Source organism: Chenopodium album, chromosome 18, assembly GCF_948465745.1.
Source record: "Chenopodium album chromosome 18, dcCheAlbu1.1, whole genome shotgun sequence".
Lineage (NCBI taxonomy): Eukaryota > Viridiplantae > Streptophyta > Magnoliopsida > Caryophyllales > Amaranthaceae > Chenopodium > Chenopodium album.
Genome location: NC_137851.1, coordinates 29,806,671 through 29,830,626, shown reverse-complemented (window position 1 = coordinate 29,830,626; position 23,956 = coordinate 29,806,671). Strand labels below are relative to the sequence as shown.

General features: G+C 35.0%; 1 protein-coding gene and 1 pseudogene across 1 annotated transcript; both read right to left on the bottom strand.

Annotated features, from left to right (window-relative positions):
- Positions 1-7,817: 7,817 nt before the first annotated feature.
- On the bottom strand, positions 7,818-19,487 carry LOC145590760 (methionine--tRNA ligase, chloroplastic/mitochondrial-like). Its single transcript, XM_081647161.1, has 12 exons — positions 19,112-19,487; positions 17,991-18,134; positions 17,739-17,888; positions 17,007-17,174; positions 16,289-16,413; positions 14,379-14,472; positions 13,755-13,853; positions 12,895-13,075; positions 12,689-12,804; positions 11,710-11,865; positions 8,671-8,799; positions 7,818-8,584 (listed from the first exon to the last, which is right to left on the bottom strand). The coding sequence occupies exons 1-12, from the start codon at positions 19,385-19,387 to the stop codon at positions 8,417-8,419; spliced, it is 1,806 nt and encodes a 601-aa protein (XP_081503287.1). The 5' UTR covers positions 19,388-19,487; the 3' UTR covers positions 7,818-8,416.
- A 3,047-nt stretch (positions 19,488-22,534) lies between these two features.
- On the bottom strand, positions 22,535-23,530 carry LOC145590759 (enoyl-CoA delta isomerase 1, peroxisomal pseudogene; annotated as a pseudogene).
- Positions 23,531-23,956: the final 426 nt, after the last annotated feature.

Here is a 23,956-nt window from a genome sequence, read left to right as displayed (position 1 = left end):
TAAAGGAAGGATTATTTGGTCAAGAATATGTGATGTGTGTGAAAGTGACACTAAAGTTAGGCCGCAAAGGCTAAGTGTGTGGAAAAGTATTTTGAAAAGAGCCTAATGATGGTGACTCTTAGGCTGGGTTGGCTAATGACGTAGGGATCAAGCCCCTTAGTCTAGCTCTAAATGGATAGGGATGAGCATTGGAGATCCCTTGATACCATCATGTATGAATGTGAATATGAATGTGAATGCAATTTTAGTACGGACGCACCCCTATGTGAGGTTGTCTTCGTATCCATTAGGAATTAGGCCAAACGTAGCTCTAGCCAAACCTCGCACAAGTGTGTGAATACCTCAAAGAGGTCTTTTAAAGGTTGTAACGGGGTTAAGCTAAAGGTTGAAGAAGAAAGGGATAAAGGCTCAAGACCCTAGATAAGCCCCCAAAGGTGTGCAATCTTTGTATGTGAATCTTAATGTTTTTATGCTTGAGGTTTCTGTAGGGAATATTTCAAGCATCCCACACTTGAGCCCCACTGTGATCATACACTTAAGCATGGTGGCGTCCAAAGGGAAAAAAGGTAGAGCAAAATAGTCGCCAACAAGTTTTAGGAACTTGTAAACCGTTCATAGGATGAAGGTTACACCCCTTCACGATCCATGAGATCGCTAACTCCATAGGTCTGGAACCATGACTGGGTATTCAGGGATGAAGGTACAAATCCAGCCTAAAAGAGATTGAACCTGCCCTAATAATAGGCCTCTATTTTATTCTTCTAATATCCATGTGCGCTTTCTGACTAACATACAATCAATAGGTTAACCCTAAACATGTTTAATCTATGTTGGTTGAATATTAATGCACAAACAAAACTATTATTGGTGATCACTTGAATTATAATCATATTAGCCTAAACAAGATTATTAATTATCTTATTAAGCGTGATTACAAGTACAAATTCCCTTTAATCCTGCAAGAGAGGGCGTGATCAAGCAACAACAACAATATCAAGCAACATAATAACAATCATCATCATCATAATAATCTCAATCTCCTCAAAGCATGATAATATTATTAGCAAGATCCTAGGCATGATACTAACAAGATTAATAACAAACCCTAGCATATCACTAAACATTAAGAATCAAAGCTTTATCCCTAACATGATACTAACATAATAGATGGAAAAAATAGGAAGTGTAATGGAAACATGCATGATATTAGAAATCTTAGTTATTACCCTAAACATGATACTAGAAATCAAAATAATTTAAGCATACTTTCTATATCAAAATAATAACAAAGTAAATTACTTACTTGGATGCCTCGTATCTCTTTCTAATAACAAAATACACAAGTTAGTAACTTCAAGAAAAATAATAAAAAATTAAATTAAATAATTGAAATAGAGATTTGGGACCAAACCCTCAGAAATTATCCAGCTTTCACGTCTAGGGCGAAGGCAACTTCGAACTTGGCTAGGTGTGTCTAGAACTTGTGAATGTGGAATTTTGTAAGAGGGGAAGGTTTAGAAAAAGAATAGAGAGAGAATAAGCTTTTAGCTATAGAGAGAGAATAAAGAGAGATGATGGTTGTGAATGAATAAAAACGGGGAGATTCAACCCCTATTTATAGAAAAATAGTCCGAAAACGATAGAAAATACTTCAAGTTCTATACGGAATAAAACTGGCATCTGTCGTCAGGCGACAGACGTTAGCGCCAGGATACAAACTCTGTCGTTTAGCGCTAATTAAAAGATAAAACGCGCTTTGTACGGAATCATTTTCTTAATATGATTAAGCAGCAAATTTCGTGTTTATCAAATTAAAATCGGATTTATCATAAAACACTTATTTTATTCCAAATAAAATTCTTTAAAAATATAATTATCAATCCTAATATCATTAGAATTTTAATGAACCTTCTAGATTAGTCTAGAAGATTAAAATCAATCCTAATAACTTTAGGAATAATAATTAATAGACCCTCCTCTAGGTCATTGGGCCGCATATAAAACTCATTTCGAGCCCAATTTAGTATTTAGGCCATAACTTCCTCATTATTCATCGGAATTGGGCTTATAATATATCGTTGGAAAGCTCTTTTCAATCCCAATCCAACTACACTATTATTGGACCCTTATCATGGACCAAATTAAAATGGACTGGCTATTTTCATAAATAGAGTATAAAAAGAAATATTTTCAAAAACAGAAAGAGAGATATTTTAATAAAAACAACCACATCACTAGACTTTTCACACTTTCACTTCGTTCGATAATCAAATGACGTGAAAGGTATTCATCACTGGGTTTGGTTTTGGGGAGACACATTTGGGTGTCTACAGAAGCCCCTACTTTGACTGAGTTTGGAGAAACGCATGTTTCGAAAACGAAAATCAAAGTAGTGATAGGGACGGAAAATGATTCAGAACGTTCTGCAATCCTAAATCAATCTTGTAACGTCGATACCTGCAAACTAGCATTAGTTAAACAGATAAAAGAATTAAGAAACGCATATCTTGCACCGTCGAGCACACGTCTCTAGAGTAACCAATTTTGTTTGACGATCTTCCTCAAGCTAAGGGACATCGCCTGAAGACGGCTCCGCTTGTAGCTGCCTTCAATTTCCACATCTTACGGAACACCATCGAAGATAACTCCGCTTGTAGCCATCTTCTATTGTTTATGACAACTCTCCACATCCTAGGGAACGTCGTCGAAGGTGACTGCTTGTAGCCATCTTCAGTTTTACTGCTGCGTATGTTGTGGTCGCGCTTCGCTACTGTTGATGCTCACTCGTCTCTGAACAAAAGAGCTTCTTTTTGAGGAATGGTCACTCGTCTCTGAACAATGGAGCTTGAAAGGAATGCCCACGCGTCTCTGAACAAAAGAGATTTGATAGGATGCCCACGCGTCTCTGAGCAAAAGAGCTTGAAAGGAATGTTCACGCGTCTCTGAACAAAAGAGCTTAGATAAGATGCCCACGCGTCTCTGAGCAAAAGTGCTTTATGATATGTCCACGCGTCTTTGAACAAAAGAGCTTTATGATATGTCCACGCGTCTCTGAACAAAAGAGCTTTATGATACTTGAATGTTTGTTGAGATCGTTCGGTTGGCTGCGAACAGGAGCTTTGCTAAATGGTTGTATCTTGTAAAAATCAAAAGATTGCCAAAAGACTTTGCTGGTGTTTTTCTTAGGGTTGACCTAAGGTGATTGACTGACTTGAGGTTGACTCGATGTGTTTTGACACGTGTGTGACTCTTTTGTGGTTTAATGTGTTTTGACACATGTGTTAGACTCAATTCGAGGTGACATGACTCAACATGCATGACTCGTATATGCATGTACTTGACTCAAAATGCAGAAAAGCAAAAAATTTCCGTCATTATTTGTGGAGGGTACCGACTTTCTCCCGAAAAAGAAAGACACAAAAAAGAATCGAAGTGTTGGAGGTGCATGTTGAATGAGCTTAGTCGAATGTATGCATTGACGTTGTATCTCATAGTGCAAGGATTAATTCACCCTAGGCTATCTCGATTGTTAACTTGACGATGAAAGTATTTGGGTAGCTTCGGCATGGAGGGTAAGTACTTCATACTTTTTAATGCAATAAGAATTATGATAATGAGTGATCTTGATATGATAAGGCATGCTTCAACGTCATGTTAAGATTTCATGACAAAGGGTTACTAAAGGTAGGATTATTTGTCTATGTATCTGTGATGTGTGTGAAAGTGACACTAAAGCTAGGCTGCAAAGGCTAAGTGTATGGAATTTTTTTTTTTTTGAAAAGAGTCAAATAATGGTGAATCTTAGGCTAGGTAAGCTAATAATGTAGGGATTAAGCCCCCAAGTCTAGCTCTAAGTGGATAGGGATGAGCATAGGTGATCCCTTGATATGATCATGCATGAATGTATATATGAATGAATTTTTATTACGGTCGCGCCTCGATGTGAGGTATTTCAATCATCCCACACTTGAGCCCCACTATGATCATACACTTAAGTATGGTGGCGTCAGAAGGGAAGGAAGCTAGAGCTAAAGAGTCGCCAACAAGTTTTAGGAACTTGTAAACCCTTCACAGGGTGAAGGTTACACCCCTTTCACGATCCAAGAGATCGCTAACTCCATAGTGGTCCTGAACCATGACTTGATATCGGAGATGAAGGTACAAATCCAACCTAAAAGAGATTGAACATGCCCTAAATAGGCCTCTACTTTATTCTTCTCATATTCATGTGTGCTTTCCAATTAATATACGATCAATATATTAATCCTAAACCTGTTTAATCTGCGTTGGTTGATTATTAATGCACAAACAAACCTATTATTGGTGATCACTTGAATTAAAATCATATTAGTCTAATTCAAATTATTAATTATCTTATTAAGCGTGATTTCAAGTACAAATTCCCTTTAAACCTGCAAGAGAGGGCGTGATCAAGCAACAACAAATAATATATCAAGCAACATAATAATATTGATACAACAAATCATCATCATCATAAAAATCTCATTCTCATCAAAGCATAATATTATTAGCAAGATCCTAGGCATTTAATAACAAATCCTAGCATGTCACTAAGCATTAAAAATCAAAGCTTTAGCCCTAACATGATACTAACATGATATAAGAGACCAGAAGCAACCTAAACATGATACTAGGAATCAATAAAACAATCTAAGCATGATTTCTATATCAAAAGAATAATTAAGAAGTAATCTAATTACTTACTTTGATGCCTCGTACCTCTTTCTATCAAAACAATACACACGTTAGTAACTCTAATAAAAATATTAAACAAAAAATTAAAAATAATATTAATTGAAATTAGATTTGGGACCAAACCCTCAGAAATATCAACCTTTCACGTCTAGGACGAAGACAACTTAGCTTTGAGAAATTAGATTCTGGACTAGGTGTGTCTAAGTCTCGTGATGGACGTATGGTGTTTTTGAAAATGCTAGGCTTAGAAAGAGAGAGAAAAAATAAGCTTTAGCTTTGAGAAAGAAGAGAATAGATTGATGATTGTTGATGATTACAAAACGGGGAATATCGACCCTATTTATAGAGAAAAATCGTCCGTAAACGATAGAAAAGAGTTAGAATTTCAATCGGAGTAAAACTGGTCTGTCGTTCAACGACAGGCCTGTCGCAACGCGATAGGCTTGTTGCTGCGCAATGGTGCTGCATTATAAATATTCGTACGAAGTCCATTTTTCAATGCAATTGGGTTAATAAGAGTCTGTACTTATCTTTAATTAAAAACAGATTTAATCTTTTAAAATACTTATTTTTATTCCAAATAAAATCCTTCATCTTTTAAAAATCAGATAAAAATATAATTAATAATCCTAATCTCATTAGAACCTAGAATAACCTCTTAGATTATTCTAGAAGATTAAAGTAATTCCTAATGACTTTAGGAATAATAATTAATAGACCCTCCATATGATCATTGGGCCGTACATAAAACTCACTTAAGATCCATTTTAGTATTTTGGTCATAACTTCCTTGTTATAACTCGGAATTGGGATTATAATATATGGTTGGAAAATTCTTTTCAAACCCCATCCAATTACACAATTATTGGACCCATATTGTGAACCAAACTAAATTGGATTAGACGTTTTTCATAAATAGGATACGAAAAGAAAGATTTTCGAAAACAGAAATAACTATTTTTATTAAAAATAGAGGGATTCACTAGACTCTTTCACATTTCACCTCGTTTGATAATCAATGACGTGAAAGGTACTTATCACTGGGTTTGGTTTTTGGGGAGACAGAATCAGGTGTCTACAAGAACCTTCTTCTAATTTTCCGTAAGGGGGTGGGTATGAAGGAAAGAGAGAAAGTTGGTACTTTAACATTTTGTTACTACTACAATAGAGTGTTGCTTTTTTCAATGAGCTGCCACAATAATCTGCTCAAATAAATCAACACTCATTTACTAATTCTCAATTTTCTCCTTAAAATTTCAAGAAACTAACGTTTAATGAAAGGAGGCAGCAAGGTTGGGAGGACGAAGGATAGAGAAATTGTGTTGTTGGTGGTGGTGGTTAAGAAAAACGATAGAGGTAATACGCTGGTGGTGATGGCTAAATGAAGAAAGAGAAAAAAAATGTGGTCGTGACGAAGGTGAGATAAGATATGGCGACAGACCTGGTGGCCGTAAGGTAGGAGAAAGGAAAGTGGTGGTTGTGGGATTTCCTCCGAGAATGGGTGGTGGCTGTGAGAGAGGAGTAAGAATTGAGGTTATGATATTAACAAGTATTAAATTGATATTTAAGGGGTTGATTATAATAATTAAATATGTTTATAACATACTTTAACGGTGAGGACAAAAGCCCAAAAAAGAATGGGACAAACAATAAGAGACGAGGTTTTCTAGGGGTCTAGGAACTTTGGTCCAAGAGGTCTCTATGGAAGGGCATTTATGTCATTGCCCATTTAATTGAAGAGAAAGAGACAAATGCTGGACCCTACTCCTGAATATTGTCGGCTGTAATTCAACAGTTAAAAAAAAATCAAAAGCCATTCAAAAGTTAAAAGTTGGGGGTATATCAATCACAACACTCTGTTCTGGGTTTGGCATTGCAGAATGATTAGAATGTTTAGAAGAAGGAGCAAAGGGTTGAAAGCGGACAGATGAAAAAAAAAAAAAACTTGCGAGAGGAGAGAGAAAAAGAAAAGAAAGGGTTTGAAGAGAATTTCTCAGTAGAAGCTGCGAGAGGAGTGAGAAAAAGAAAGAGTTCAAAGAGGACTGGGATTTGGATCTTGGTAGTTGAATGTTTGCGATATGAAGCTTGTGAATCCATTTGACTAAATAGCAAGAGTGTATAGAGAAAGCGAGAAGACAACCATAAATCCCTCAAGAGTGATAGTCGAAGGCAAAGTACTTAAGTTATAGGTCTGCATTTGTAATTTGGGTCTCAATTCGAAGGAAGTCAACGCCAATAATTACTCTACTTGTCATAAATTGACACTAACAAGTGTTTGCTGGTATATTTATACCCCATGTTGGTATAGAATTTGTACCAACATAAAGGCTACAAATACCAACAATCTTGCTGCTATTTTTAGATCTCATGTTAGTATAATTACTATACCAATATGAGACGTAATTATACCAACAAGACCTTGTGAAGACAAGAGTATTTATTATTTCAGACAACCTCCTCAATTCCTCCCTTGTTATTTCGAGGAATTGTCATCCATTAAGTAAATATATATAGTTGGTAAAACAATTGACACTTTAAAAATATCAAATTCTCCTTCGTCGGAATGTAAATACATATAATTGGTATCTCCTCATACCACAGACATCCATTATTTGTTACTAGTGTAGAATGAAGTTGGTATATCATCGGAAAGGAGTTGCGCTTGTTGAGATACCATCGTGTAACCTAAATGTGTCATTAGGTTCAAAACTCGTCACATGCCAGTAGCGATTTCAAGTAACATATTACTCAAGAGGGGAAATTATAAACACTAAACAAAATAATTCTCACAACGGAAAAAATTCAATGGGAAACCAAATTATTTTGCTGATTTTTATTGTTTGTAAAAAATAACAAATTTTGAGAATTATAAATTTTGTGAATTTGGGGGGAAGAATGAAAAAATTCCAGCTATCAGTTAATTTTGACGGAAACAATAATATATTTGGGACATATTATGACACACATGACCACAATACTGTCGACCATTTTGACTTTAACATTTCCTTTTTTAAAAAAAAAAACTTTTTAATTGTTGATTACTGCACACAAGTGAGGCCTACACTTTCCTAAATTCCTCTTGGACCAAAGTTCCTATTAGCCTGAGAATTTCTCATAAGGAACATCTCAAAATGGCAAATGGAGCAATAAAAAAGGAACAGAGGGAGTAATAATTATGTTCAAGGCTTTACAATTGTTGAAGCTATAAACCTATATATATTTGGTTATACCAAATAAAATAATTAAAATAATAATAATAAAAAAAAAAAAAAAAAGGTCTATTAGGCTACTTGGAAATACCCTCTAGAAATCGACCAGGTAAAACAACATGAATTGAACATTTGAACATTTATAGTACTCATAATGTCCACGCCTCCACGGTTAAGCTTAGCAAAAATCACTCATAGTTTTGGCTGGTGAAAGTTGCACATTTGCTTCACAAAATGCAGAGAATATCCTATTGCCAAAATTATATAACTCGTAAATTTACTGGTGAAATTGCACACATTTGCTTCACAAAAAGCAGAGAATACTTGCCCTCAAAAAAAACAAAAAAAAGCAGAGAATACTAGAATTTGGCTGCTAGTCCAATAGATCTCCAAAAATCTTGAAATCAGACAAATAATCTGACCTCTCCAGAGATGGTAACCAATAGCTTGGCATAAACAACACAAGAGCCACAAGTTGGAATACCAGGCCTCTAAGCACTTTGAGCTTTAGCAGCCTTCTTTCCCTTATTTTTTGAGGTCTTCTTAGCTGGTTGTACCCCAACATCATCTGAGTCAGTAATGAGCTCAATCCTAGCAAAGACAGGTTTTGCATCAGGCAAGAGATGCCCAGCCTTTAGACCGCCCCATTTAGTATCATTCTGCATATGCAAAATCCAAACCAATTCAGTATGTTCAGAAGCCATTAGCATGGGGAGAAGAAAGGGGAAGCAAAAGAGATACAGACCCAAGTCAGAGCATTGTAATCATCTTCTGTGTAGCCAAGCTGAGAGTATATTCTCCAACATAGGCTTGGAGCAACTGGCAATAATGCAATGGCAATGATTCGCATAGTTTCCAATATGATTACAAGATCCTGCATTTGTATGGCCGGATTTATAATTATTCGTACAGAGGATTTAATTTTACAAACTTGAATGCAAGCAAAAAAGTCACAAGTCACATCATACAGATTTGTACTGTTTTGTAGTTCAATACAATCAGCTTTTAGTAAACAATATCTACTCCCTAGAAGCAGATTTAAGAAACTATTTTTGGGGAAGCTTTGAATTTTCGGCCACTTAGTTTCAAACGTGCTTCAAGTAATTTCTGAAAGGCATATATTGGTATATTTAAACATATCCTGTCCAAGAGGACAAGCTGAGTGATCTGGAGGCTCCACTTTTTTAGCCATAGCCCAAGAATCTTATGTTACTGCAAAAATTATGTACTTGGTTTAAGAACGAACCTTTTATTATGGCTGAATAATGAGGTATTTATAAGTGCTTTTGATTTTCTATGGTTGATCCTCATAACCACTTGATTATGAATTACCATGGATCATATCTATGTGAAAATTGGTTAGGTGGAACCTAAATTCCATGTATTGGTGCGGCGTTTTGGTGGAAATATGAATTCAGCAAGTGATCTAAATGAATAATGAGCTTTGGGTTTACATTCGTTTTGTAAGGTATAGAAGCAACATAGTTAAGATTCAGTGACATGCAGTGATCTTATAAGTTTTGCCGCAGCTACAATTACAAATTGACGAAACAGAGGACTTAGATATTTAGAATCATTTTTTAAGCTGGCGGTAGCTACAATTAGGATCTTAGATATTATTCTAGCAAGGGGACTTCAAATCACTATTTTTCTCTTTATATATGTATACAATTTATGCTTAGCTTTATCAATAATAATGAGCTGGTAGCCTGTTTGCATAAGCAATATACAAAAGGACAATCCTTCACAATCATAGCAACCACTCTCACAAAATGGTTTATTTAGATTTAATTCATATACATTTATCAATCGAATATCTACTACCAATTGTAAATTCTTCAATGAATCTGTCTTATTTGTGTATCTGTGTATAGTATTCCCAGATTGAGGCCACCACCTTTTCAGGTTCATGGGCGACCATCACACAGCACAACCCAGCACTCTTAATATGGAAGGCACAGTCAATCCTAATCCTGCTAATTACGTATGGATACAAGATGAGCTCATTTTTGGTGTACTTGTTGGCAGTCTTGGCACATTGAGTACTTGTTCCTCTCATCCTTGAAGCCTCAAGGTCCTTATGAGGCATGGAAAAATCTTGCCTATGTAATATTAAGCAAAGATAACCTTGAAAGATCTCGAAAAACACACAAACAATCTTTGAATGAACTCACTCTCCAATTCTCCATGGAATTGCCCACAAGGACTTCATTGCTAGAGTATCGATTCTTATAAACCTACCATTGACATCATGGGATTGTCTTGGCATTAAAAATATCAATGACATGTTTATAGGAGTCGTAATTGAAGACTTTAGCTATGATGTCCTCATGAGAAATAGGTTTTCTTGTGAAGGAAAGGCCGAGTACAGAGTACACACCTTGCAGAATCACATACACTTGAAGATTGTTTTTATGTTTATTGAGATGTTTCAAAGTTATTCTTTTCTTTGTATAAATTGTCACAATCCAGTAAATACACTTCTTTTTATTTCTAGGAGAATGTTAAGTCTTGAGACTTAGTAGTGATGATAAGGGCAAACATTCAATATGTCAACAAGCACGCAAAAAATGATCTTATCTTGTCGTAGCAATGTGAAATGGGTAGGATTAGTATTGGTCATGATTTCACATGAAGAGCGGCAGGTTGTAAAATGTGAATGTCATCCATTAGCTAGATTAGATTGTCACCATATAGCTGTTTGATGTAGGATGGCCTCAGTTTGGGTTCTCTTTGAGGTGAGTTTGATTAAGTTAAGAAAATGGATGTTAATGAATGGTGAAAGACTAGATTAGATTAGGAGTTGGAAATGGAGAGTTAGAAATGGTTATATGTATTAGTAGCCATATGGTAGGAAAAAAAGAATGGAAGGATAAAAAAAAGCAAGGTCAGGAGGGGAAAAAATGAAGGCTTGATACCATATAAGAGGAGAAGCTTATATACAAAATTTAAGCAGGTATAAACAGTGTACAAGATAGTAATACAAAACTAGGAAATCTACTACAAAAAAGTTATATATACAAGAAAATATATGGGAAGAAATCATGATTTTGCGCGATTGCCTTGGTTACCATGATCCCTAATTTGATATTGAGAATCTAAAGGATTACGAGGATTGTCTTTTACATGTTTAAGCTTGGAGTTAAAGCAAACAAGCTACCAGGTCATTATAATAAAGATGAGACAAATGAAACAACATATAAAAGGAAGGAGATAATCTCTTGCAACATACACAATAAGAAAGTATGATTTGGTGTGACTGCCTTAGTTATTCTTGGTTTTTTTATTCACTGCAGAGTAAGCCTTGCAAGTTGTGACAAATTAATAATATTTATATTTGGTATTAAGAAGTAGTACACAGGTTTGCCTAGACGTTTGTCTGTTTTCCGTTGACAAGCAGTCAGTGGAGCTGAAACCTTCAAAAACACTGTGTTTGTTGGTCAAGCCAATATGTCTGATAGATAAAATCTAGAATAAGTGAAGTAACAGAACCTCACAGGCTCACACTAAACCCTTGAACCTATTTCTACTAAATGAAGGCAATTGGAATTCTATGTTATTGCATTCCATACACATTACTTCTATTTCTCAAAACTGAGAAGCTTGACAAAATGGGTTAATGGGGTCTTCTGCCCTCTTCATTGCTTCAACGCCACCATCTCACTAGAAATGCAACTAGGTATTTCCTCTCAACCACAAACAAAGCTAATTTTATTGTAGTATGTTTCTTTAATCACACATAAGATAATCTAATTCAACGACTATAGATATAGAACAAACAAACCTTAGCAGCAGCTTCTGCAGCAGTTCCCCCTTGCTTGAAAAGAGACCATGGTGCACGCTCATCCAGATAAACATTTCCAGCATTCCCAATTTCTAGTACAGCTTCACAAGCAGAAGACAATGAGAGATTTTGATAGTGAGTACAAGCCTTCTCAACCTGGCCAAAAAAAATTAAAAAAATAAGTTCAGAACATCAGAAAAAGCTCAGACAGGAGTTGACACACAATATCTGAAATTAACCCAAGAAAATAGGTTCCTCTTAGCTTCTCTAGTCCATAAGCTAAGAAATACTGCTACTGCAGCCGCTCAATAAAATTAAGTAAAAAAAATATAAAAACATTCAATAAGGTACATAGTTAGCACAAAACCCAGTCAGGCATTGACTCAACAGTCTGAATTACAATACTGAAGAAGATGGCCAGTTGGCAACCAAAAACAGGATCTGCAGATGCATTTCCTACAACCTTAGATACTCTTTACGCTACATTCAGTCATTCATATTGATGAACATAAATGTATGGACCACGTCAATGAGCCGAAATAGGGATGCTTAAATAATACTTCGTATTATATACAAAAACAAGTTACTTCTGAGAAGAGGTAAATTGCTACTGTGAAAGTATGTGACCCATCTACTACAGAAAAGGAACATTTCAATCAATGTATTAACCTTATAAGTACATGGCAAGTCCATTGATCAGCACTTAAAAGTTATTCTCGTATCAGTTTCAGACTCAGAATAGAGAGAAAGTGCTAGAACTTATAATAAGAAATGACATTGCTGGGGAAAAAAATAACATTTATATGGCTGACTAGTATCACATTGATAGTTGATCATGGAGTTTCAATGTGCCACTTCATCCATTCAAATATGGATTGGCATGTTCTGGTGTTAGCTTCCCATTCCAATAAAAATTACAAATTGAAATTGAAAAGACTTAGTTTGCAACTTTAAAGTACTTTAATTTCAGCAGCCTCACCAAATTTTCTACTTTGAGCTTGATTGAGTTCCCTTCACCAGCAATAGCAGAATCAAAAGCTAAAGTTGATTGGCAATTCTTTTTGAGAAGCCCAAGTGTACGATTGAGAAGGTTCCCTGTATAGAAATAAAGTCAACCTAATAACCACAACTATACAACCTTCAACTACAGGTTTTAGAAAGTATAACTAGAAGCAGTTGAATCACCAATAGTGTTGGCAAGATGTGCATTAACAATATTGATGAAACGATCCTCTGAGTAATCCCCATCACTTCCAAATTCAACTTCCCTCAGGAAAAAGTATCGAACTGCATCAGCTCCAAACCTTTGCACCAACTCATTTGGCTCTATAGTATTGCCTAAAGACTTCCCCATCTTCATGCCATCCTATAATTTAAAATAAAAAGCATCGCTGCATAACATGAAAATTTATACATAAGAAAAACTATTGACACATGCAACTAGCCAACTTTTGCAATATAGCATCCATCATATATATTCATATGAAATCCATATTAGATATAGCCTGCAATGCATAGGCGCAAATAGCATTGTGTTTGGAATTTAATTCTCTCTTCATCTACTTGTTGGGATAGCAACAGCATGCTATTATGTATAAGACCCAACTATTACAGCTAAATTGTAAGTTCACATTAAGTGAGCTTCAGATAATCATTTTGTTTCTGTTTGTTCCTTCTTTGAATAATCAAGTCACATAGTCTGACAAGATAAAGGCCAAAAATCAATGTATATATCAGCATAGTAAACTGCAGAAGAAAGGCTCAAAAATTTGTAAGTAACAATAAGATGAGTACAAAGATCCTACAAGGCTACAAACATAACAAAATCTATGGGCTTTACTTGTTACATGCTCTAAGAGCAGCTTCTTGTTCACTATTTGCTAGCAACATAACATTGCACCCCTTAACCTACAGCTTGAGTTCACATCACTATGCTTTTAAGTGTTTGAAAGTTGAAAGGTTGACATCTATCACAACCTTCTTTTGAAATAAATACCTAGGATCCTAGATCAATAATGCGTTAGCAATAAGGCAAGCAATAATACCTTTGTCAAAAAACCATGGCCAAAAACCATATTTGGAAGACAGAATCCAGCAGACATCAGCATGGCTGGCCAATACACAGCATGAAACCGTAATATATCCTGTGAAATAGAAAAAATGATTATTGTAGCTTTCAGCATTATGGAATGCATATCATCGAACAATATTCAGCACTATTATCTGGAAAACATGCTACCCCCTGCGTCCCAATTAATTGTCACACTACTCTTATGTCAGTCCCAAGCTCCCAATATTGATCGATTTAATTTCAATACAAAGATAAGATATAGAAAGGTGCTTTTGCATTAAGCATAACTGAGCAATTCCCGGTCTTGAATCAGCCATTTTAATCTCAAGGAAGGAAAAGAAATGGAAAATCAAATTCGCATGAACCCTACGCAATAACCAAAAAATAAGCTGTAGAAAGGCTTATATGAGTGCAACAGGGGGAAAGAAACAATAGGCAAGACCAGCTGGGTTGTTCTAGTAAAAAAATTAAAAAAATTAAAAAAATTAAAAAAAAAAAAAAAAGATGCTGAACAGATCACATCGTATTCTGTCTTAGATATGTAAAAAGGAGAGCTGCACCCTCAAACCAATGATAATGCACTTGGAAACAGCCTTACCTTGCCTATTAAGTGAAGTGAAGCAGGCCAGCCAAAAGCAACTGCATCTTGTAAACTAGATTGCTCCTCATTCTCCAATAATGCTGATATATAGCTGGTGACCGTGGTAACAGATGTATAAAAACATTGCTTAGATTTTGTTTAGAAAAGTGAGCAAAAGTGAGAAGGTTAAAAAATAAAAAAATAAAAAAAAACAAAAAAAAAAAAACAATTCATTAGCAAAAACAATGACAGACTAATCATTGAAATAAGCATGTTCCGCCTCAAATGAATGAGCTGTGTCTTAACCTATAGGGAATTTATTGAGTCCATTTTCCCATTTGAGTATTTCCAGATACCATAATCAAGCCCTAAACCTTCCAAAGGTACAAGTACTCAAAACTTTTCCCAAGGAAGAACCAAAAAGGATAACCTAGGCGGCCTTCTAGACTAAACAAATTATATAATCACCCCAAGGCGCCCAAGAGGGTCCTTCCCCAGGCAGTGCAAGGAGGGAGGTCAGATATAGATACCCTGATCCTATATTAATTGCTACCACTGCTACCACAGTGCACAACAAATTACATCAGAAAAATATCAGAAAACCATCCTCAATATAATTTCTCTTTTCCCTATCAAAAGTAGTGGGAGACTGAAATTGTTATCCTGAATGAAAAATCATCTAAAAGTAAGGGCAAACAATGACAAGATAGGAGAAAAAGATTATCAGTAGATAAATATTAATCAGATGAAACCTCAAACTCAGAACTGAGGAAAATGATAGACCCTTCATCACATGAAGCAGCAATTTAATCAAGGAGAAGCAAAGCAAAGTTCATCCGGATCACTTGATTTACTCCTATCAACTTTCATCATGAAATAAGAATTTCTCAGAGATAAAGTTACCCTCCAAGGCTTTAAATAATAGGTCAAATAAGAGATAGGTAACAAGGCATTAAGAGAATCTAATAACTGTTAAAACAGATAATCCTTATTTATTTTCCCACAATAGAGCAACACAAAGTTAAGCATTTCTGTTCGCAAAGCAAGAAGGTGATTGATCTGATCCACGGGCCTATTTTTCAAAAAAAGATAACTAAGATATTAGACCTCAAACGTGAGAATCAGCAGCCTAGGATACAGGGACTTAGTTTCTGGGGAGAAAACAGATTAGACAAGGTATAGAATTATAGATAGCTAATAGAAAGATGCTCAGAATGTTTACTCACAGGTGAAATCTGAAAATCATAGGTTAAGAAAGACTATAGTAAAACTAACACCAAATACTGGGTGGCTAATGCGTGATGCGCGTGCCACAGTTAGTCATGTCCAGAGCGTTCTTTCACTATGGCCTCACAAAATTAGTTGGCAACATTAATGAAGGAAAATATGTAAATAAATATTTTTAGGGGTATAAATGTCTGCACATTATTCTTAAAAGTTCATAAAAAGAGCTAATTAATATTAATAAGGGAAAATAAGTAAACAAACATATTAAGGGGTATAAATGTCCACACACTATTCATAAAAATTTGCTTGAACTTTTTAGAAAGTAAATAAATATTTTTAGGGGTATAAATGTCTGCACACTATTCTTAAGAGTTCATAAATAGAGCAAATTAACATTAATAAGGGAAACTAAGTAAACAAACATATTAAGGGGTATGAATGTCCACACACTATTCATAAGAGTTTGCTTGAACTTTTTAGAAAGTAGGGAAACATGAGAGAGAGAGAGAGAGAGAGAGAGAGAGAGAGAGAGGCAAATAGATTAAAGATATCCCCTCCAAGGCTACAAGTAATACAACAAATAAACATTTTAAGCAAGGATCATGTAGATGATTAGTTAAAAACATCAAACCAGAGAATATTAAAGATCAGGAAAAAAAAAAAAAAAAAAAAAAGTTTTGGAACATTAGAGAGAACCCTACCCAAGTAATGCATCAAACCAAACATATATGGTTTGTTTAGGGTCTCCAGGAACACGGAAACCCCAGTCAACTGCTGCTCGGGAAATTGAGAAATCTTTCAAGCCAGTCTTTACCCAACCTTGGACCTAAGATACATATATCGAGTTGTGAGTGCATGATTTTTTGTGACAAACTAAATTGAAAGAAGAAAATCCAAAATAATCAACAATTTTAGTGGGCGGTTTGATCAACCGCCCGTTAACCACTAACGAGTAATGCATCAAACCAAACATATATGGTTGGTTATTTAATATGTGACAACTTAATTGAAAGAAGAAAATCCTAAAATAATAAACAAGTTTGAAAGGCATGAAAACATAAGGTCAAAAACCATAATCCTGGATTCCTGGTCATAATAAGGAAAAAAACAAAAAAAAACAAAAATTCCCATACTGGATATATTTAAGAATCATCAAGAACTTATGATGAAAAGCTTTTTCTCCAGCACATTCTTCATGCTATAGCTTAGGACTAGATCTGGTTAATTGGCAGTTGGATCAAAGTCGCTGCAGGTCAATAACGGGTCAGGTCAAAAGAGGGTCGCCTTTATTGTGCCAAAGTGGATCAGGCCAACTGCACAGGCTTCAAAACTCTACTCTTTGCCATATAGAAGCAACGCAGCTAGTTAACAAAAGGTAACAAATATTACAGGCAGAAGACTAAAAATAAATAATCTTACCTCATTCAGACGAGCAGAAGGCTGGACAAAATCAGGATACTGCTCTAAGAGATCTTCCAGTTTTTTTTGGTATTTCGATAAAGCAAAGAAGTAATTGTCTTCTTTCCTAGATATACAAGGCTTAAGATGAATAGGGCAACCATTATCCTCATTCAATTCATTTTTGTCCTGAAGATTCAAGAGGTAGGAGTAGTTAGTTCAAACATATACTACAAATACAATGCAACCAAAAGAGTGCATTTACATTTTTTTTTTTCTATTACAATACAATATTTTTAGCTATCTTTGAAAACAAAAACAAGGTCAAACACGAAGTATGTGACATGTTATTATAGCTTTCAATGACAATAATAATGGTCGTGACCTAATTTTAAATATGGACTCTGAAGCTGCTGTATGAGATAAAGGGGACTGATACCAAAATGATGGTATGCGATGAAGAAATTCATTATGCTTCAGTTAACAAATGGTTCAGTCACTATAATACTACATTAAAAGCTGAAGCATAAAATAGCAAGCAGAAAGTAAGCATAAATAAAATACCAGCCATACACCAGGGGAAAAAAGGTTCTTTGTTTCTGTTATGAATGACTTTTATATGGAATAAAAACGAAGAAGTAAAACTTAAACTTTATTTGCTAACTAAACTTTTTCCTTCAGCAGACTAAACAAAGAGCTGTCGTTCTAAAGCTAATGACCCATCACAATGACATATATCACATAAAAACAAACCTTATACTCTTCGCAATTGACACAATATAAACCCTCATAATCAGCCTGGTAAATGTCACCATTGGCAAGAACTCTGGTGTAGAACTCGTTAACTATTGCTTCATGCTTGGGGTTGGTCGTGCGAATGAACTTGTCATAAGAAATATCAAGCTGCAGAGGGATAGAATGGGATAACAATCTTAAGGGAAAAGCACTTTTTATGTAGCAATACTAGAAAAGAGCAAAAAATACAAATAGAAGTACATCTTACACCTCTTTCCAGAGTGATCTATATGCTTGAGATATGGTATCGCAGTGTTCACTGGGGCTAGAGCCAACTGCAGCTGCTGCAGTAGCAATTTTCTCTCCATGCTCATCCGTGCCAGTCACAAATATGACTTTCTTTTCCATCAACCTCTTACATAATCAACCAATCAAAACAACACAAAGTCAAATTTCGCACCGTTATAAAATCATGGCATGCCATTTTCACATTTTAACAGTAAGATTAATACCAACCTTATTCATAATCCTAAATAAGATCAAATAGGGAAGCGATACATTACTCACACTCTTCATTTCACCCAAACTTCTCGTATTGGATATGACTAAGACACTTTGACACGTCATTTTGAACCAAAATCACGAAATACTTCCACAAGTTTGTAGTGTCTCTAACACTTGAACACAAATTCATGCCTAACACTTCTAGTTAAGTTTGAGTAAATGGTGAAGTGAAACATAACTTATGAATCCAATCAATGGTGAAGTGAAACATAACTTATGAATCCAATCATTATATCAATGTGACTTTCCTCCATAATCCCTCTACAATTCTCCGTTACCAAATCTCTCTCATGATTAGTTGCACCACACATCCTACCTCTACTCCCACCTGAACCTGGTTAGACCATTTCCTTTATAATCCTATATCCTGCAATTCCAATGCCATAATTGAGCAATGTATAATTGGTTCTGCTCCCATAATATTAACATCCCTTAATAATTATCCATTTCCTACTTAAATCAATCAATCAAAGCCTTAATCCCATAATTGGAGTCCGGTACATGAACCAAAGTGATTATTCCGTTTAGTCATCCATTTCCTACTTAACAATAATGTATTTAACATATAAGTCAACCTAAAAATCTACGAATTCTTATACAAATACAATGCATCAAAATAAGTTCAATTTTAACCAGAAATTCATCACAAAAAAGGGGGAAAAAAAAAGTCAATCATAAAAGATAAAACCCCATTACTCAATAACAAACAAATAAAAAGATAATAACACTTCAGAATTGAGAAACCCATTATTTTCCGAAAATAAAGTACAAGAAAATGCCCCCCAAATTTCAGTATTTTAACAGATAAATATGGAAAATGGAGAAACCTGAAATCGAGCAATGGCATCAGCAGCAATGGTGGTGTAAGCACTACCCATATGAGGAGGGGCATTGACGTAATAAAGAGGGGTAGTGAGGACAAAAGTGTCATTCTGAGAATTGGAAGAAGAACAGGTGCAAAACATGACTGATTTTGATGAAGATGAAAGTGGGTTTGTGCGAAACAAGGCAGTTTTCTTGAGAAAATTGAGTTTGGGGTTGATGGAAGAGAGAGGAGAGAGATTCCACAGATTGTTTTGCAGAGTATGGACTCTTGCTGCCATTTTGGGTGTTTGTTTTGCTCTGTTTTTGTGTTTTGGTATTGCAAAACTCTTGAAACTGGATAGTCGATAAATAGAGGAGGGGAGTAAGGTTTTCTTTGGTCGTTTTGGGTAGCTTCTTGAGTCTTGACAAATGGGGTGAGCATAAAAATAAGGTACCCGGTTGTGGATCCGAAATCGATTTGGATTCGCTAGGTTCAGACCTGGAATCGGTAATGTTGAGACTGAATCCGGTTCTAATATCTTGGAACCGTTTTCAACTAATTCCTGTTTGGTTGTTTCGGTTCTGGGTTTTAGGACTTGGTGCCTGACAAGTTTCTGATTTTTTTTTTTCAATGGTAAATATTCGTAATAATATACACTAATTGTTGAACTTATGTAGTGTAATTAGACTTATCAATCGGGTCGGTCGGGTCGGGTTTGGATCGAATCACATGTTAAGAATTATTGAACCCTAAACCCAAATTTTCGGAGAAAATACAAGTTGGCATCCTCTATTAACAAAAATTGTTAATATCAAGGATAATTTTGTCAATTCACAACCATGTCACTTTTCTCTCTCCACTATCTACACTACCGCACCCTTTATCTCTCCTGTGTCTACACTACTGCACCATCGCACCACCGCAGACCACCATCGTCACCACATAGCGACCATAAGTACCACTCGCTCAACCACTACACAACCACTAGAACCACCATCCAACCATCGCACGCCCATTAACACCATTGCGCGACCACTGCACGACCTTTAGAGCCACCCATCGCACCGCATCACGACAGTTAGCACCGCCGCACAACTATTAACACTATTTCACAAGCAAATCCCTTTCCATAAGGGGTTAATATGAGCCCACTTTACATGCTTTGCAACTAGGGTGTTTTTTTGTTTGGTCAGCCGGCCAATTTATAGTTGCCAAGGTGGTCAATCGCTGGCATAGCCATGGGAGGAGGGCAGAGTGAAGGAAATATTGGTGGTTGTGGAGGAAGAAGATTGTACTTTACTCGTATTTTGGAGGAAAAATTGGTTTAACATAGTTTGTTAATATAGGATATAAACTGGGTTCGGCTCAAAGTTTTGGGTTCGAATAGGTTAAATATAGTTTAGAAGGAATTATTTTATCATATCGGATTGATTTTTGACACCTCTAATCGAGATAAGCTAGGTTTATAAATTGTAACTCATAAAGGAACAAGTTCGATTTTAACCATCAACATCGTAATAACAAATACATTATCTATATATATCTTACAATACATAAAATGAGAATGTCGATTCACTATTCAATATGAATAACTAGTTTTTTTGCCCGGGCGATGCCCCGGGGTCATTCTTTGTAAATAAAAATAATATAACAAAATAAAGTAAAATAAATTGGTGGTTTAATAAAAAAAAATATATCATTTGTTAATTTTTGTAAATATAATTGAACATCATAATTCATTATTTAATATGCAGTAGCGTAAATGTTATATCAAATCAGTTTGTTTTATTTGTTAAAGGAAATTTTATTTCAGCTATATATCATAAAAAATTTCTTAAAAGTAACATATTTCGTGGTTAAAAGAAAAAACCTGAATTTAAAATTTGGGTTACATATTTTAAATTCTTAACTATAACCTATATGAATTAAGGTTGAGTAACTAAAAGAAATGAAATTAATTTTATAATCATATTGTTGTTAAAATATACACATATAAGTGGGCAATTTTAATTTTAGAATTTATGAACATGAATAACTCTTTTTAATACAACTTTATTGTCAAAAGATTTGTTGTTGGAGTGGTGGTTAAAGTATAGATTTAATGAAGATGAAATTATGGGTTCAAATATTAATACTAACAAATTATAATTTTTTGGGTGGAAACATTGGTGATTAGTAATAGTAGCTGACATGACAACACGTGGCGAGATTTGACAACATGTGGCAAGATAACAATGCTTGCCATTGAGTTTTAATATATATATTGATATTGATATTGATATTGATTGACAGTAGACTATTTACTTATTTTTACCCCTTCAATTCTTTTTTATCACTCTTCCAATTTTGCCCTTCCCTCTTATAAATTTCATTTGTTATTTTTTTTAATTGCGTTTTAAAGTAGTGTTTATTTATAGATAAGAAAAGTAAGGAAAATTTGCCAATTGCAACCATTTAAAATTTATATTTTGTGAATTGCAGCCATTTAAAAAAAATTGCAAATTGTAGCCCAAAAGTTCTTATAAATTGTAAATTGCAACTCAATTCAACTTTTTCATCGGTTTGCATGTCGAAAAAAATTTGGTTAAGGTTTTAGGGGCCATTTTACTTCTTAAGGAGCCGAAATGAGCTCGAAATTAGAAAAAAAAATAACGTAAGTGCCTCGTTTTACGTAATAAAAATGGATTGATTTGTGGATAACTATATTTTGTTGTAAAAACGAGGCATTTATGTTAATTTTTTGCCAATTCCGAGCTCAATTTGGGTTCTGAAGGGATCAAAAGGCCTCTAAAACTTTAACCGAACATTTTTCAACACGCAAATCGATGAAAAAATAAAAATAGATTATAGTTTACAATTTATAACAACTTTTGGGCTGCAATTTGTAATTTTTTTTAAATGGCTGTAATTTGCAAAATACTAACTTTTTTTTTGGGAAACATGCAAAATACTAACTTTAAATAGTTGTAATTTGCAAATTTTCCGAAAAGTAATAGTATTAGTTTTTTTACCCCTTACTTTTTATTAGTCTTCCATTTTTGCCCTTCCCTCATATTTAATCCATTTTTTTTTGTTTCTTTTTATTTTTTAAAAAAGTTTTTATTTTTATTTTTTTATGGATTAAAAAAGTAGTACGAAGTATTAGTTATTTTTATGTTATTGAAAATACCGTAGTTTCAAGTATTATGAGATTTGTTGAATATTTTCTATTTAAATTGTAATGTTTCAGATAATAACTAAGAATAATTTTACAAATTGGATTATTGCTCGCGTAGCATGCGATAACATAACTAATATACATAAATACAATTCCTTCTATTTAAGATTAACAAACATGACATAATTTAAATCAATCACTTGACAATCATATCTAGATATATTGGTAAAACAACATCCATATCTTTCGCACTCAATATTTTGACACGAAAACACAACAAAAAACAAATAACCAAGCTCAAAGACGAGTCTTTGATAAACAATAAATCAAGCTCACATAGAAATTTACAAGTTTATTCACAATTTGTCACCTAATCTCCTTGGTCAAGTGACGAAATCAACAACATTTCATTAGACACGGTCTTACAAATGTTGATATAATTACAACGACGTCATGCTAACAGGATATAAACCGAGACTTCCTCTTTAAAGACGAGGCTTAGCCTTAATCACATGATCATCAAAATCAAGTTCCAAACCTTCCTTACTACCAATCAAATCCAAAACATCTTTCAACAAAACTTTCCTATTCTCACCATAAACAACCCCATCCCAACCCCTCTTAACCAACTCCTCCCCCAACTTAACCGCCCCTTCCACCGTCGCCGCCGCTCCTTCGAACACTTCATACACAACCCCAATCTCTCTCTTCCCTCTCTCCGCCGTCACTTTCTCCGCCATTAACGCCACCTTCCTCATCCCTTCCCACCCTCCTCCAATCTTACACTTCATCACAACCATAAACCATGGCGGAATCACCAACCCAATATCCACCTCACTCATATACAAATACCCTCTTTCTTTCCTCATCATTACGAAATCGTGCGACATTGCTAGGATAAACCCAGCTGCTGATGCGTGCCCATTAATGGCGGCGATCGTCGGCATTGGAAACGAGATTAATTCAGCAATTAAGGCTTGTAATTGGTAATCCATGATTTTTTTGGAGAGTTCAGGGTTTGAAGAGGAGTTTATCCAGGCGATGTCGTAGCCATTGGAGAAGAATTTGCCGTGTGCGGTGGTGATTAGGGCAGAAGGGGTTTTGGATTTTAGGGATTGGGATTTGATTTGGGAAAGAGATGATCGGATTGAGCTGATTAAAGTTGGGTTTAGACGATGTTCATTGTCGCCTGTTAAGGTTAAGATGTAGAGATTGCCTCGTTTTTCAACTGTGCACATCTTCTCTTCTTTCTAATGTTCTCTCTCCTCTTGATGATTTCACTGCTTGTGTGGTATGGAGGAATGGAAGAAATGAAGGATTAGTTAGTATTTATGGTCAATTGTTGAAAATAGCCAATAATAGTGGCAAATGACGTATACGAGATTTGATCTTAATACCCAGTAATCAAGCACTGTCTCGCCTTTTTATTACTTTAATCAATTTAGTTGACTTCTGTTTGGTAAACTTGATTGTGGTTGGGTATTGTGTTTTTTTTAAAGAGTTTGATTGACTAATTACTATATTTGCTATATTTTTATTGGTTTAATGTTTTAATTAAGAGTGGCAGGAAAAATAAAATGAATGGAGCCATGTTCTAGAAGTCTTAGGTTCTAGAAGTCTACTCTTTCAGTCCGTTTTCTTGGCACCATGGGCACACTTGTAGCAAGTGTTTTTTCACTTTTTGGGTCAATGGTGCTAAATAAAGGGAAT